Raw genomic sequence first — 14,921 nt, 5'->3', positions numbered from 1 at the left:
ACCATGTAATATGGTGTTTGGTTGACCTAAGGAGAGTCATTGGATAGGGATGTGTTGAAGCTATTTAAATAAGATTGTTATTAATACATGTAAGAGTCAGCAACGACTATGCACATCCTAACAGGCGATAGGAGAAGTAGAGGCAGGTGGTAAGAGTGAGCCTGAGAAGTCAGGAAGGAGTGAGTGAAATGTGTGTGTGTGTGTCCTCTCACTGCTTCAAGCAGTGATTCTCAAACTTGGCTGCTCATCAGAACTACATTATTGATGTTCAGTCACTCAGTCATGTCCAAATCTTTGTAACCCCATGGACTGCAGCATGCCAGGCTTTCCTGTCCTTCACTATCTCCTTGAATTTGCTCAAACTCATATCCATTGAGTTGGTGATGCCATCCAACCATTGCATCCTCTGTTGCCCCCTTCTGCTGCCTTCAGTCTTTCCTAGCATCAGGGTCTGTTCCGATGAGTCGGCTTTTCACATCAGGTGGCCAAAGTATTGGAGCTTTAGCTTCAGCATCAGTCCTTCCAATGAATATTCAGGGTTGATTTCCTTTAGGATTGACTGGTTTGATCTCCTTGCAGTCTGAGGGGCTCTCAAGAGTCTTCTCTAGCACTACAATTTGAAAGCATCACTTCTTTAGTACTCAGTCTTTTTTATCGTCCAAGACCATACATTTATTATCTATTACCCTTGTCCTGGGGGAGTCCAAGACAAGAGTCATGGAGTCTTTGCCATCCTTGGTCTTATGGCTGATTGTATTGGGGTGCCACAGCCCCAAGAGCATAGATGCGGCTGGCTGGGAGTTGTGGTCCAAGAGCCCATCTAGGGACGTGATGGAGGAGCACTCAGTGCCAGGGTGCTCATGGAGCTGGCCAGTGAGCATGATCAAGATGTGTGGGTTGCACCCTCAGATGTGTCCTGTGTCACTCGTGGGCACTGACTTCTTACGGATGGCTTAATTTTCCCTCTGTGGCCACATTCAGCATCTGCCTTGTGTCTTCTTAAACAGACACAACCTCACAACTCATTAACAAGAGATAACTATTTTTCTAAAGATGCCCTGGGGAAACAGTGGTGGTGGTGGTGGTTTAGTCGCCAAGTGGTGTCTGACTCTTGTGACCCCATGGACTGTTGCCTGCCAGGTTCCTTTGTCCACTGCATTCTCCAGGCAAGAATACTGGAGCGGGTTGCCATTTTCTTCTCCAGCCCTGGGGAAATGAATAGTGTTAAATTGTGTGCCATGTCCACACAATGAAACTCCCCATAAGGTTCTTCTAGCCATTCCTGGAGAGTCTTCCCCAGGTGCTTGTTAGGTCATCCATGTACTTGGTTGAATCATCATAACAACGTACCGCCGGGTGGGAGGCTTAACCAATAGAAAGTTGTTTTCTCTCAGTTATGGAGCCTGGCAGTCTGAGATCAAGGTGTGGGCAGGGCTTGTGTCTCCTGAGGCCTCTCTCCTTGGCTTGTAGATAGCCATCTTCTCCCTGTGTCTTCCTCTCTGAAATGGGACCAGGTCTAAATTTCCTCTTCTTATAAGGCACCAGTCCTGTTGGACTTGAGCCCACCCATATGATCTCAATTTGCCTTAGTTACCTCTTTCAAGACCCTATCTCCAAGTATAGTCACATTCAGAAGTACAAGAGGTTAGGATCTTAATATATGAATTTTGTGTCTTTGCTTAATTACTAAGTCGTGTCCGACTCTTTGTGACCCCATGGAATGTAACCTGCCAGGCTCCTCTGTCCATGGGATTCTCCAGGCAAGAAAACTGGAGTGGGTTGCCATTTCTTCTGCCAGGGGATCTTCCTGACCCAGGGATCAAAACCACATTTCTTACATCTCCTTCATTGACAGGTGGATTCTTTACCACTGTGCCACCTGGGGAGCCATGAATTTTGGGGGGATACAATTCAGCCTATAACATCATTCATCCTCTCTTTCAGTTCAGTTCAGTTCAGTCACTCAGTCATATCTGACTCTTTGTGACCCCATGAACCGCAGCATGCCGGGCCTCCCTGTCCATCACCAATTCCCGGAGTTTACCCAAACTCATGTCCATTGAGTCAGTGATGCCATCCAACCATCTCATCCTCTGTTGTCCTCTTCTCCTTCTGCCCTCAATCTGTCCCAGCATCAGGGTCTTTTCCAATGAGTCAGCTCTTCGCATCAGGTGGCCAGAGTATTGGAGTTTCAGCTTCAACATCAGTCCTTCCAATGAACACCCAGGACAGATCTCCTTTAGGATGGACTGGTTGGATCTCCTTGCTGTCCAAGGGACTCTCAAGAGTCTTCTCCAACACCGTAATCCCCTCTCTGGTTTGTCCCAAACAGTTGTAGGTTCTACTCAGTAAAGCCACAGCCCACAGTCTGGGCACCACAAATCCTAGCCCCTCTTCTTGAAAGCTGCAGCAACGACGTACTCACTGCTTCTCCAACCCCAAGCTCTTGCGCTTCTGTATGTGTTTCTGCACTAGAGCCAGGGCAGCAGAACACAGGTTGGTCCTCCGTGGCCCTTCTCTTGTCCCCTCTGTCTGCGCACAGCCTGCAAAACACGGGACCCGCCAAGACTGCCACTGGGGGAGCTCCCCTCCCCATCCAGGCACCGGGTGCTCAGAATTCCCACCCACTGAGGCGTCCCTGCAGAGGGTGTGGTTCTGCACCTCAAGGGGAGGACGGAGCCCTGCCCTCCCTCCTCCAGTCGGCGGTGCATCAGTGGGCAGCACTGCGGACCTGGTTCTTGACCTTGACCCTCCTCTTCCCAACTCACCTTCCTAAGCCCCTGAGGAGTCCTAAAAGCAACCTGCCTGGGTTCTCCCATGTGTGAAATTAGGGACAGAATTTTGAGGAGTATGCTGTCAGAATGGACTGGCAGGCAGATGCTTTGAGAGCTTGAAAAGTGCTTCGTGTGGTTAGGATATGTATGTATATGCTTAATTTATACATTAAACCCATTTATCTTGCTCTGTGAAATAGAAATTATTATAATGAATGTACCAATTTTCCCACTGAAAGGGGACTTTTTATAGACACAGTTCCCACGTAAAGTGACCATAAATGAAGAAGGTGGGTTCACAAGCCATAGAAGACTCCTGCTTCTTTCTTTGTTGTAGTCTTGCTCACTGGTGTTCACAAGGCTCAGATGAGGGCTCGGACCCAGTGCTTCTGTGTCAGCCTCCTTGGGCAGCCTGTGCTTGATGGTTCTGAAGTTTCCATCCAGCACTCACACTGCTCATTGTATTTATCTGTTCTGTTTTCATCTTGAAATGTGCATTCTGGCTCCAACTCTCTGCAAAAACCATGTACAGGCCTCTTCTTAGATGGTGACCAGAGGGGTTCTGTTCTCTCCTTTTACCTCACTTTTATTCTTTGATATGAAGCTCATCAACCCTCTTCTTGGGAACTGGGGAGCTGCCAGCAGAGCCAGGACCAAAGTGACCCAATCCTGGTGCCCAGGGCACACAATTTAAGGAGGCAACAGCTTTCAGGTTTGAGCAAGTGCAGCGCTGGCATTTGCAGAAACCTGAGAGTGAGTGCCTCCTTAAATCTTGTACCTGCCCTGCAGTCGCCACTTTTTACTTCCTTCTCCAAACTCAGAAAGTAGCTTCTGTGGATCCAGCTGGTGGGGATTCAAACAGTAGGTCACCCAACTATTCCTAGGTCCCCCTAGGGTATCTGCATTTCAGGTCTCTGCTATGAGGCAGAGTTGGGGGGACCTCACCCCCAAGCAGTCACTGTGGGTCATCCCCAGGCAGTGAGTAAGGATGATCGGGGAAGAACTTGGAGAGGATTAGGGTTTACATGATTGTTGGGGTGGAGAGGATGGGGTGCCTGGTGGGAACAGAAAGCCTGGAGAAGGAGGGCATACAGGTGGTATGAAAGCCCTCTGGGGTGTCAGGTGAAAGAGGGAGGGGCTGTGGAGGGGCATGTTGGAGGGAGAGGTTGCTGGGGTGACGGCTGGATAGAAACCGATGGAAGAGAGTTCAGAGACAGGGCTCTGATTAGCATCAATTCCATGAGCAACTGTGGATGGAATGTCTTTGCTCTGGGTGACAGGTGAAGCCCATGGAGCATCTGAGGATCATACTGCGGTACCCAGGTCCTCATTTATTTGTCTGCACCAGCTGTTTGGTAGCCACCACTTGGATATCTTGCAGCTCTGGTGGGTCCTTTGCATGTGAGGAGTTACTCTTATTCTTTGAAGTATTTGCCATAAGGCATTCTTGTTAGCAACCTGAGGCTCCTACTTGAATCTGGACCCAGTTGAAGCCAGCAAGTGGCAGGCAGGTGTCCTGACTACTGATGGACCAAGGAGACAGGCAGCCACATGTATCTCAGGTCTGAGGATTGGCTGCATTCCCTTCTGTAACATCTGCCTTGTCAAAGTCAAGGGCCCACACCGATGCTGCTCAGGATCTTAGCAGTCCAGTTCAGTTCAGTTGCTCAGTCGTGTCGGACTCTTTGTGACCCCATGGCCTGCAGCACACCAGGCTTTCCTGTCCTTCACTATCTCCTGGAGCCTGCTCAAACTCATGTCCATTGAGTCGGTGATGCCACCCAACCATCTCATCCTCTATTGTCCCCTTCTCCTCCTGCCTTCAATCTTTCCCAGCATCAGGGTCTTTTCCAATGAGTCAGCTCTTCGCATCAGGTGGCCAAAGTATTGGAGCTTCAGCTTAGCAGTCCAGACCTGGGCAAAAGGATCTTCACTGCCAGGCTGGATGGGCAGATTCCAGGGTCAAAGCCAAGTCTTCTCCAGCACTGGTGAGGCTATCACACCCACAGGCATAGCTGGGGAGAGGGGGATGCTCTCCTCTGAGGAGTCACAGTGTGACTCTCCAAGTCCATGACCCTAACTGCTCACTTCCTCCTGCCGGAGATGAGTACCTGGGGCGCAGGCAGGCTGGCAGATTTGGGGTTGGAGAAGGAGGAGCAGAAAATGTTCAAATCTGAAAGCTGAGACTGTGCTACGAAGCGCAGGTGCCTCCCAAGCAAACCTGGGGGTTGTTGGGTGACTGGCATCAGGATTTTCAGAACTGCTCTTCCTTCCAAAAACAAACCTTCTGCTCGCTGACATTGAAAGTGCATTTTCCACATATCTAAATCCTGTACCCCTTGGAATTATGAAGAGTGACAAATCTGTGATGATCTCTGTGCTTCCTACTTGGACTACTTTGTCATCTGTCCTTTCTTTCCCTCCCTGGCGGGGCTTGGAGCCCTGACCCAGCCCGCCTTTCTCCTTTGCTCCACTAGGTGGCCCTGGGAGCTCTCAGATATCTGCCAGGCATTCAGACAGGTGAATGAATCTCATTGGCTCAGAGGAAGCATGATGCCACCCGGCAGCCCTTTTTAAGAGAAAAGCCAGAACGGGGAGCAGCGACCCCTGAGCAGTGCTCTCCGTGTGGCCGGTGGGGATACGGAGCTGCCCGTTGTTACAGCATCATGAGTGAGGTGAGTGGGGCTTCCACTCTGGGAGGGAAACCTGGGGGTGAGATGGGGCAAAGTTACACTCAGAAAATGTGAAGGTCTTCCGAGTGGTGAGAGCACGTCGACCCTGGAGCTATTTACCTGGAAGACTGACTCTGTTCCTATCTGGGTTTGCATGGCAAGTGCAAAAATTGGTTAAGTTGCAACTTTTACAAATTCAAAATGAAAGGGATTCATTGTTTGCTTCTGATTGAATTGTGAGTTGGAAAGTGCTTTGGGATTTAGACCTCAGGAGAGAAGGCTGAGTGAGTGTTTTTTAGTCTCTTGCAAAGATTTGTCCTCTTGCAGTGTGTGGGTCTTCACATGTCTTCCTCGATGGGTACCTTTCAGAATGTGAGCAGGCTGGCCATCTGGTGAAAGTCAGCCTCGGAAGAGAAGCAAGGGAAGGTTTGCATTGCTTGGTCCTGTGGAAACCTTGCCTGTACAAACTACATCTGCAGTTAATCAGAGTAAAATCAGGAGAGAAATGCAAGTCCAATGAACCACGAAAAATCTGTGTGTATGGGTGTGTGGGTCTAATATAGGAGAGACCCTGGGGGAAGAGGGGCTACAGTTTTCAACTGAAAGTCACTGCGCTGCATCTGTTTACGCAGAGGAGAGTTTGTTGGGGGGCAAACTGAATGTTCACTGAATTTTTAAAAAGATTGTATTCTCTGTCTTTACAAAAAAGGCAGATTTGGTATTGTATAGCATCACCTTCTAATTTGCACTTGGTAACCAAGACAAATCCACTTTCATTTCCTTTTGGTTGGCACTTAAATCGTTACTTTTTAGATCTTTTATTTTGTCTGTCTTCTTTTTTTAACAGACGGGTGAACCTTTTTTGGAAATCTACAGTAAAATTAGCAACTTCAAAAATAAAGTGCCTCTTTCCTGCTTTCATATGTCTAATGGGTGACTTTTGATATAAAGGATTGTCTGCAATGCAGGAGACCTGGGTTTGATCCCTGGGTTGGGAAGATCCCCGGAGAAGGGAATGGCAACCCACTCCAGTATTTCTTGCCTGGAAAATCCCACGGACAAAGGAGCCTGGTGGGCTACAGTCTATGGGGTCACAAAGAGTCGGACATGACTGAATGACTTACATATATATACATACATATATGTATATATATATACAGTAAAATTAACAACTTCAGCAATAAAATGCCTCTTTCCTGGTTTCATTTGTCTGATGGGTGACTTTTGATATAAGCACGACAGGAAGACGGAGCAGGCAAAGCGTTATAAGATTTAGGAATTGGGTTTGGGATGGAGCCAAGGGCAAGGAAGAGGGCAAGTATGGGTGGAAGAGGGGAAGGCAGGGTTATTCCAGTAGCAACAATGGTGACCGCCATGGCAGCTCCTGTTTGCCCAGCATCCTTAGAACCAAGCGGGGTACCTAGTTGTCTTATTTGAACTTCCTTACAGCCCCGTGAATTAGAATAGAATTACCATGTGCGTGCTAAGTTGCTTCAGTCGCGTCTGACTCTGCGAGACACTATGGATTGCAGCCTTCCAGGCTCCTCTGTCCATGAGATTCTCCAGGCAAGAATACTGGAGTGGGTTGCCGTGCTCTCCTCCAGGGGATCTTCCCGACTGAAGGTCTTATGTCTCCCGCATGGGCATGGGGGTCCTTCACCACTAGTGCCATCTGGGAATAAGTGGGTGCTGTTATGATTCCCAACTGATGGATGAGGAGACTGAGGCACAGGTCAAGATCAGTTGGCTCAAAGCTACCAGCTCGTGAAGGGTCGAGTCAGGACTTGGGTGGGTCTTGATGTCCAAACGGCACATGGAATTTCCTGGGCCATGTGAATGATGGGTGCCAGAGAAGGAGAAAGAGGTGGAGGGCGGGGATGAGGGTGGGGGGCGAGGCCAGGAAGCTGGGCCTTCTGGTCCTGAATGCTCAGATGCGGGGCTTTCTGCAGACTCAACGGAGATTCCAGAAGCTTCTCTGTTTGCACCAGCTCATCTTGCTTGCGAATAGCTGGAACAACTGTGTGGAGTGGGGTTTTTATATACAACTTAATAGGTTCATGTAGAAGGGCTTGGAAACCTGTGCAGCCACGATCCTCCCTGTGTTCGATCAGGTTGGCTAAAGGGGACTCTTCAGGAGTGGGGAACTTTCCGCTGGTTCTCCCCTCTGGTTGTCACTCCATCTTCAGCAGAGCCTCCTTGCTCAACATCTGGAGCTTTCTAGAATGCCTCAGCTTGGTGGTGGTCACTTAACTGTGGGTCCTCAGGGAGACAGCAAGTATCCCAGAGCTCACCCATCATTAGGATCACAACCTCATTTCTGCTGAACCTGTAATTAGGGCAGTTCTGCAGCCACGGCCCTGCCCCCCAGCATCTGTCAGATGCCTTGCCAGGCTGGTCCAAGAACTCTGCCTCCTTCCTTTAATGTTGATAAAATCCCACAGCGTCTCACACCTTGACCTCCCTTTGCTGCCACCTGCCTCAATCCAGCTCCCCCACCTTCCTCCTTCCCACGCGGATTCCCTGCTCGGGTCACGTGCAGCCCCGTCCTCTGGGTGACCAGCTCCCTAGCTCATCTCCCAGTTTCTCGGGAGTGTTCTCTTCGGAGAGTGGGAATTGGTCCTTTGACTCAAACTTAAATCTACTTAACACATTTAATAAAGTTGAACAGAAGCTCCTTTTTGGGTAGAGGACTGGATCTCCCCTCCCTTCTCAAGCTTGTCTTTAGTTAGATGAATTTCATGTGGCTCCCGCTTTTAATAACTCTCAGGAGGGTGTGGATTTCAAATGATCATTTACTTACCCATGTAACTAATTACCCCATAGAGCCAAAGCAGTGGATTTTCTCAGACTTTCCTATGACTTTGGGTTTTATTTGAGTTTGATGGGCACCTCATTCCTGCTCCAGATGTTCAGGTTTATCTCCTGCTCTAGAAATTCTGAGGTTCACAGCTGGGCTGGGAGGAGAGGCTACCCAATGGCTAAATGCTCCCCGGAGTGGGCTCTCTCAGTTCTTGCAGCCTTTCATGAGGGGATTGAGCCTACAGCTTGCTTCAAATTGGGTGACTTTAGGACAATACAACATCTTCTTTTTTCCTTTTGACAATGCTTTATGGGGGAAATGGCATGTGATTGAAAAGAGCAGCTCACGTGTAGTGAGGCAAGTAAAGTCCAAATTTAGGGCAACGTGACAGAGAGGAGGTGGTTGGCGGGGGTGTCTAATTTGCATTTTGGTATTAAAGTGTGTCAGAGGTGCCTAGAGCAATCTACGAGATGAGCTGCAAGATCACTTAGCAGGGATCAAGATGCAGGTTTAGGTACATTTGCTGGATCAGAAATCCTAACCACCACGGCTGAAGTTTACAAAATGCATTCTCATCTTTCCCCACCGGATTTCCCACACAGGGGGAAGAAAAAGGCTCCCTTTGTTTAGTGACCTAATAATACCATTTGAAATAAGTTCCGCCAATGATGACAGTCAGTCCCATTTTCTCATGCAGGTGTCTTTTTAAGTTGCTTTTCAAAACAACTGCTTTAGTAGAGCCAGGAGCAAGAATGTAACGTATAATGGCACATGTTTGGAGGGTGGCTTTGCAAAATGACACGTTCTTTTTGTGAGGCGGTAGGGTGTTCCCCACTGCATAATACATCCTTGACAGCTGTGAAACCCCTTTGGGAAAGTGTTCTCCTGACCCTTTCATGTTGCTGTTTATGGTCTCTTTCCTAGCATCGGCTTTGATGGGATGTTGCAATTTGGTGCCAGGTTTCTGGGCTTTTCTCCCATCTAGACATTGGCCACGACAAAAGGACTGCACTGTCCAGGCCTGGTTTGAAGACAATGAGGAATTAAAAGGGCAAATCTTTAAACCCTCATGTGTATCCCAGGTGGTGCTGGTGGTAAAGAACCTTCCTGTCAATGCAGGAGACGTAAAAGAAGCAGGTTCGAGCCCTGGGTTGGGAAGATCCCCTGGAGAAGGAAATGGTAAACCACTCCAGTATTCTTGCCTGGAAAATTCCACGGACAGAGGAGCCTGGAAGGCTACAGTTCTTGGGGTCACAAAGAGTTGGACATGACTGAGCAACAGACATACACAGTGTGGCCTTAGCACTGAATCAGAAGCTACTTGTCTGGTACACTAAATCTCTGAAGCAAGAAGCAAGCAGTGACTAGCACTGTTTTGGAAAGAGACTGCAAGGGGGAAACTATGCCGCTTGTATCAGGGGTAAAGAGGATGGGCAAGACATGACTTTATTTTCAAAGGTAGCCATTGGTTTAAAATTTGCATATGACACTGGTTTAGGGTTTACCTAACCAGCATTCAGGGTAATTAATCCTTTGGAGAGAGAAATAGTAAGATGAAACAGGTCTAAAGTGAAAATTAGCATAGTTGTGTTTCCTATGATGTAATAGTAAGCTGAAACAGATGCCAATGTGTGAGTAATAGATTTGCAAGGAATTGTATAATTTAGACCAGCTAAGTACAGATACTGAGGATACCTGCATAAAATGTGGATTTTGCAACTGGCTCCAAGGGCTTAACAAGAAAAGGCCAAATGAAAATTCAACCTCTTAGGCAATTTTAATCTCATTTGGGGATGGCCCTGCAGCTGAGATACAGGAAGACCCAGCAAGATGCATATAGTTTTGCTGGATCATAGAATGATAGATGTTCTAACTGGGGACATTAGGTCTAGAAAGACTCCAATTACAACTTGGGTCTGAGGCTCAACATTTCCTAAGTAGGAAGAGGCCAGTGAAGCAAGAAAGTGTGTTTGTTGGGCTGATGATGGTAATGGATTGCTCTAAGATTGATTTCCCCAATCCTGCATTTCATTAACGGAGGCTGTGGGATTAAGAAGTCTCCTTGTTTTTCTCTCTTGAATTCTAAGAATGACAGAATACAAGATGTATGATATTTTTTAGAAAGAGAAATTGAATAAATGACTCACAATTAGAGGTTTAGTGGAATAATGTGATCAAGATGAAGAGGAAACATGGGCTTTTGTAATGGAAAGTGCCTTGAATTTATGATGAACACGTTCTCTGCATTATTTTTAAAAATTCTAATTTCTGCTCTCAGAACTCTGTCAGAAGTGTTGTCAGAGGTGGAAGGCATTCACAGTTTGTTTGGGTTTTTTCTGTTCTTGGTTCACTGGGCATACCGGACTGTTTGAACATCTGAATAACATCATGAACCCAAGCTTGGGGCTTTCCATTAATTTAGAATGACTTTCTAGAAAAGGCTTCAGAGTGGGGAAAAGAAAGATTTTAGGGGAATGCATATGCACAGGTTTATATTGTATTTGATTTTTTATAAAACAGTGCATTAAAGATCATGCTGTTAAAGTGCTATCTTAATCTGTCTGGACTGCTGTAATAAAATACCACAGACTGAGTGGCTTATAAAAAATAGAAATTTATTGCTCACAGTGATGGAGGCTGGTAGTCTGAGATCAGGGTGTTGGCATCCTCAGGTGATGGGTCTCTTCTGGGTTGCAGATTTCCCACCGTATCCTTACCTGGTGGAAGGGGCAAGGGAGTCCTCTGGGGTCTTTTTGATAAAGGCACTAATTCCATTTATGGGCTTCGCAGGTGGCTCGGCAGTAAAAGAATCCACTTGCAATGCAGTCAAGAATACTGGAGTGGGTTGCCATGGTCCTTAGAGCGTCCCTATTATACTGGGGTGTTTAAATATGGCTATTAAATCCTTGGGCTTCCCAGGTGGCACTAGAGGTAAAGAATCCGCCTGCCAATGCAGGAGACACAGAAGATGTGGGTTCTATCCCTGGGTTGGGATGATCCTCTGGAGAAGGAAATGGCAACCCATTCCAGTATTCTTATCTGGAAAATCCCATGGACAGAGGAGCCTGTCAGGCTATAGTCCATGGGGTTGCAAAGAATCAGACACGGCTTAGCAACTGAACAACAAACTGACAAAATCTCAAAATCTCATTCATGAGGGCTCCAACCTCACAACCTAGTCAGCTCCTAATGCCATCACCTTTAGGTGTTATGACTGCAACATTTGAATTTTGGCAGGACACAAACATTCAGACCATAGCTAGTATGCGCTGCGTTTTATGTATTAGAGTTATCCTACCTGGACTGTGAACTTTCTGATGTCATCCACAGACCCAGATCCTGGTTTGGCACTTGGGGATGTTCAGTTACTGGATGAAATCAGATCAAATGGCTTTTGGGGTGTGGATTTATTAGTTATTATAACTAACAGACCAGTACCCTGTTTTCTAACTGTTGAGATTTGTGGTCTGGGTAGATTTGGAAAGAAAAATTTCTCTCTTTTGTTCTTTACCTCCAGGTTTGAAACCTGTGTTTGCCATTTAAATCCTTTTAAATTGGAAATGGGTGCATTGTTATACATGTCAAATAAACGCTTTCATGGCTGGCAAAGAAAATGAGAAAAAATCAGAAGAATCTCAATAGAAAGAACTCTTGACATTTGGGAAAATGTCAAGGAAATTAGGGAGCTGACGGAAGAATGGAGAATTCTAATATCTTTCAGTTTGGGGCTTTTCTCCATTGAAACTATTTTGCTGCAGATAAGGTCTGTGAAATTCAGACAAAAGCGATGATAGCCCAAGGTGGCAGAGCTCACTTCTACCTTGAAGAAGACCCATTGTATTGAAATAGAAAACCAATTTGACAGTTAGGGGTTAAGGGTGAATAAGAAATAGTCCAAACTGATCTTTAGTAAGTTAGCTCCATACGCCCAATCATAGCCAAACCATAAATTCTGGAATATTGTTGAAGGCGCATTATAGAATACAGAAAGCAAGCTGCGTATTTAAATATTATAATTAATACTAAAAATGAAGCCCCAATGTTAATACTAAATAAAACAAATAGTTCAATTATAGTTGCATATTCATACCATAATAGTTAATGGAGTGCCAATGTTAATATTCATTAAAACAAATATTTTAATTGTAGTTGTGTGTTTACATTTTTCAGAGTACTTTATATTTGAAATAGGAATATAGGACAATTCATATGCAAAAGACATCAATTCATATTTGTTCTCCTGGAAGCTGAATGTTGAATTGTGAATCCAGGACACTGTGCAGTCTATGGGGTCTGCATCCATTTTCCTATATTCCTCACTCATAAACCACTTATCATTCTTCCAGTCTTTGGAATGAAGTGAGGTATAAATAATGAATGGCAAAATGCTGTTCATTTGATTTAATATAGGTGCCTTTTGGGTATGGATACATGGATGTATCAGATGGCACTGTGGTAAAGAATTCTCCTGCCAGTGTAGGAGGTGCAAAAGATGTGGGTTCAATCCTGAGTTGGGAAGATCCACTGGGATAGGAAATGGCACTCCTCTCCAGTATTCTAGTCTGGAAAATCCCACGGACAGAGGAGCCTTGCGGGCTACAGTCCATGGGGTCACAAAGAGTTAGACACGAATGAGCACACACACGAGAATGTTGTATAGCTCATTGTTCTGTGTCATAAGCCAAACAAGCTTGCCACACCCATCAAAGGGCCAGACCTATAAACCAGCATCTATTTCAGGGTTGTTTAACATGAACAACGAGTTACCCATTTCAGGCATCAATCTGCTTGAATGTCATTTGTGCCTTGCAAATTGCCCTACATTTATGCTTCAGAATCTCACTGAAATACTTCTCATTCATTTTTGAAAGGGAAACGCATGGCCATATTTATAACATTGTCCATGGAAAAATCAATCACCCACTAAATGCCATTATTTTCTATTTTACTCTCAAACTGCCACTTTATAAATAAAAGGAAGACAAAGTAGAATCATAAAACAGGAAGGTAATCATCCACAGATTGAAAATGGCCTTGCAGGACATCTAAGGGGAAGAAGCCAAAAAGTATGAAATGATGGAACTTTCAAATGGGGCCGTTTTCATACCATAATGGAGCTATAACGGAGAACAGGGGGTCCTTTTCTCTGAGTGGTTTTCCCTCTCCAGTTTGAGGACAATGGTGGGTTTTCCAAGACTGAAATATGTCAAGTCATCCATACCGCAATCTTTTGCCCAATGGCCTGGAATGTCTTCTGCATGTTAGTGTTTTTAATACTTGTTTGTGATGATTTGACAGGTGAGTTTGTATCTGGGTTGACCAGAGACCATGCTTTTCCAGCTAGTACAATCCAAAGCTGCTGTGGAATGACTCAGCAAAAGAGATGGTCATTTGCCCCCATAATACTACACCTGTGCCATAGCCAAAGTTCTAACGAAGTGGCTAGTTACTTTGCTGTTGTCTTTGGTTATCTATTTTAAATATAGAAGTGTGTCCCAAATATAGAAGTCAATCCCAAACTCCCAATTTACTCTTCCTCCAACCCTATCCTCTTGGTAAGCATTCAGTTCAGTTCAGTTACTCAGTCCTGTCTGACTCTTTGAGACTCCCGGAGCTTGCTCAAATTCATGTCCATCGAGTCGGTGATGCCATCCAACCATCTCATCTTCTGTCATCCCCTTTTCCTGCCTTCAATCTTTCTTAGCATCAGAGTCTTTTCCAATGAGTTTGTTCTTCACATCAGGTGGGCAAAGTATTGGAGCTTCAGCTTCAACATCAGTCCTTCCAATGAATATTCAGGACTGATTTCCTTTAGGATTGACTGGTTTGATTTCCTTGCCATCCAAGAGACTCTCAAGAGTCTTCTCAGTAACCATAAGCTCATATTATATTTTAATTTTATGCAATGCCTGAGACGAGAACACCAGAGATTGACAATAGACTACTCATTAACATTGATCTGAGCCAAACAGGGAGTAAAGATAAAGAAATAAGTTCTTTCCTATTCTCAAGATCTTTTTTGAAAATTTTTTTAGCCAATCACTTTTCTGTACACCATGTGGCTAAGTTCCAATGTTTAAAAACTAATTTATAAATAACACTTATTTTAATTTAGGATTCTTAGGTATCAGTTCAGCTCAGTCATTCAGTCATGTCTGACTCTTTGTGACCCCATGGACTGTAGCACACCAGGCCTCCCTGTCCATCATCAACTCCTGGAGTTTACTCAAACTCATATCCATTGAGTTGGTGATGCCATCCAACCATCTCATCCTCTGTAACCCCCTTCTCCTCCTGCTTTCAGTCTTTCCCAGCATCAGGATCTTTTCAGATGAGTCAGCTGTTTGCATCAGGTGGCCAAAGAACTGGAGTTTCAGCTTCAACGTCAGTCCTTCCAATAAATAGTCAGGACTGATCTCTTTTAGGACGGACTCGTTGGATCTCCTTGTAGTACAAAGGACTCTCAAGAGTCTTCTCCAACACCACAGTTCAAAAGCATCAATTCTTCTGTGCTTATCTTTCTTTATAGTCCAACTCTCACATCCATATATGACCACTGGAAAAGCTATAGCTTTAACTAGACAGACCTTTGTTGGCAAAGTAATGTCTCTGCTTTTAATATGCTGTCTAGGTTGGTCATAGCTTTTCTTCCAAGGAGCAGGTGTCTTTTAATTT

General features: G+C 45.5%; 1 protein-coding gene and 1 long non-coding RNA gene across 2 annotated transcripts in view; one reads left to right on the top strand and one right to left on the bottom strand.

The window, feature by feature from the left end:
• Positions 1 to 540: 540 nt before the first annotated feature.
• On the bottom strand, positions 541 to 14,808 carry LOC122676065. Its single transcript, XR_006335409.1, has 3 exons — positions 14,701 to 14,808; positions 14,460 to 14,461; positions 541 to 580 (listed from the first exon to the last, which is right to left on the bottom strand). It is a non-coding gene; the product is annotated as an uncharacterized LOC122676065 (long non-coding RNA).
• The window catches only part of PCP4 (Purkinje cell protein 4), a 65,370-nt gene continuing 55,801 nt past the window's right edge, over positions 5,353 to 14,921 (top strand). The window contains exon 1 of the mRNA XM_043875372.1: positions 5,353 to 5,449. Within this exon, the coding sequence (XP_043731307.1) occupies positions 5,441 to 5,449 (9 nt within the window). The 5' untranslated portion in view covers positions 5,353 to 5,440. The remainder of the gene's footprint in view (positions 5,450 to 14,921) is intronic.

Source organism: Cervus elaphus, chromosome 19, assembly GCF_910594005.1.
Source record: "Cervus elaphus chromosome 19, mCerEla1.1, whole genome shotgun sequence".
Taxonomy (NCBI): Eukaryota; Metazoa; Chordata; class Mammalia; order Artiodactyla; family Cervidae; genus Cervus; species Cervus elaphus.
Note: the sequence above shows the minus strand (reverse complement) of the source record. Positions and strands in the feature narration are given on the sequence as shown.